Source organism: Sesamum indicum, linkage group LG13, assembly GCF_000512975.1.
Source record: "Sesamum indicum cultivar Zhongzhi No. 13 linkage group LG13, S_indicum_v1.0, whole genome shotgun sequence".
Lineage (NCBI taxonomy): Eukaryota > Viridiplantae > Streptophyta > Magnoliopsida > Lamiales > Pedaliaceae > Sesamum > Sesamum indicum.
In genome coordinates, this window is record NC_026157.1 from 3,643,304 (window position 1) to 3,643,958 (window position 655).

The 655-nt window shown below is 36.9% G+C and overlaps 1 protein-coding gene across 1 annotated transcript in view; it reads right to left on the reverse strand.

Annotated features, from left to right (window-relative positions):
* LOC105176352 (DNA (cytosine-5)-methyltransferase DRM2) overlaps positions 1-655 on the reverse strand; it is a 6,306-nt gene that overhangs the window by 3,920 nt on the left and 1,731 nt on the right. Inside the window, exons 5-7 of the mRNA XM_011099124.2 lie at positions 270-369; positions 146-192; positions 1-42 (exon numbers count right to left, since the gene is read on the reverse strand). The exon at positions 1-42 is cut by the window's left edge and continues 66 nt beyond it. Of these exons, the coding sequence (XP_011097426.1) occupies positions 1-42; positions 146-192; positions 270-369 (189 nt within the window). The remainder of the gene's footprint in view (positions 43-145; positions 193-269; positions 370-655) is intronic.

Below are 655 nucleotides of genomic sequence, written 5' to 3' on the forward strand. Positions count from 1 at the left end.
AGAGTTGATACTCAATTGTTGTTCAGGAGAGTCTTCAAGAGTCTGTAAAACAAGCAAGTATCAGGGAATACAACTTCTTGAGAGTTCTTTAAAAAACAAAAAGAATTCACACTACATGCATGAGTAACATGCACACATTACCCACCGAGTATGTTAAAAGGGCATTCAGTATCGATTCCGTATCTCCTTCGCCTGCATGATAATGATAATCAGATGAATTGGAAACCAGTGGTACTCAAACAAATCATTCTTGGTAACTTTGTTCCTACCATTTTCCTCAATGGCCTTTGAGACCAATTTTTCTGAAAACCCCATACCAACAAAATGATTGATCAACTTAACACGGGAAGCACCTGCGGATGAGCTTGCCTACAGAAAAGGAGTCACTTAATCAATCATAATATCAAAGAAATATGCAGCAAAGCTAAAAGCCATCAGTTCTTGCACTTGTTATACCAGCAGCATCAAGCTTTATTCAATCACATGGCAAAAGGAAAAGGATCCTCAATCTAAAAGGTTAGTGTTATCTATTTCAATGGCAATCATATTAATGTTACTAGTGACTAAGAGCAACAGAATGGAGTTTAAAACCATAATTATGTTCTAGAACAACCATGATAGTAAAAAATTCTGAACTGGGCATGTCTACAGCGGG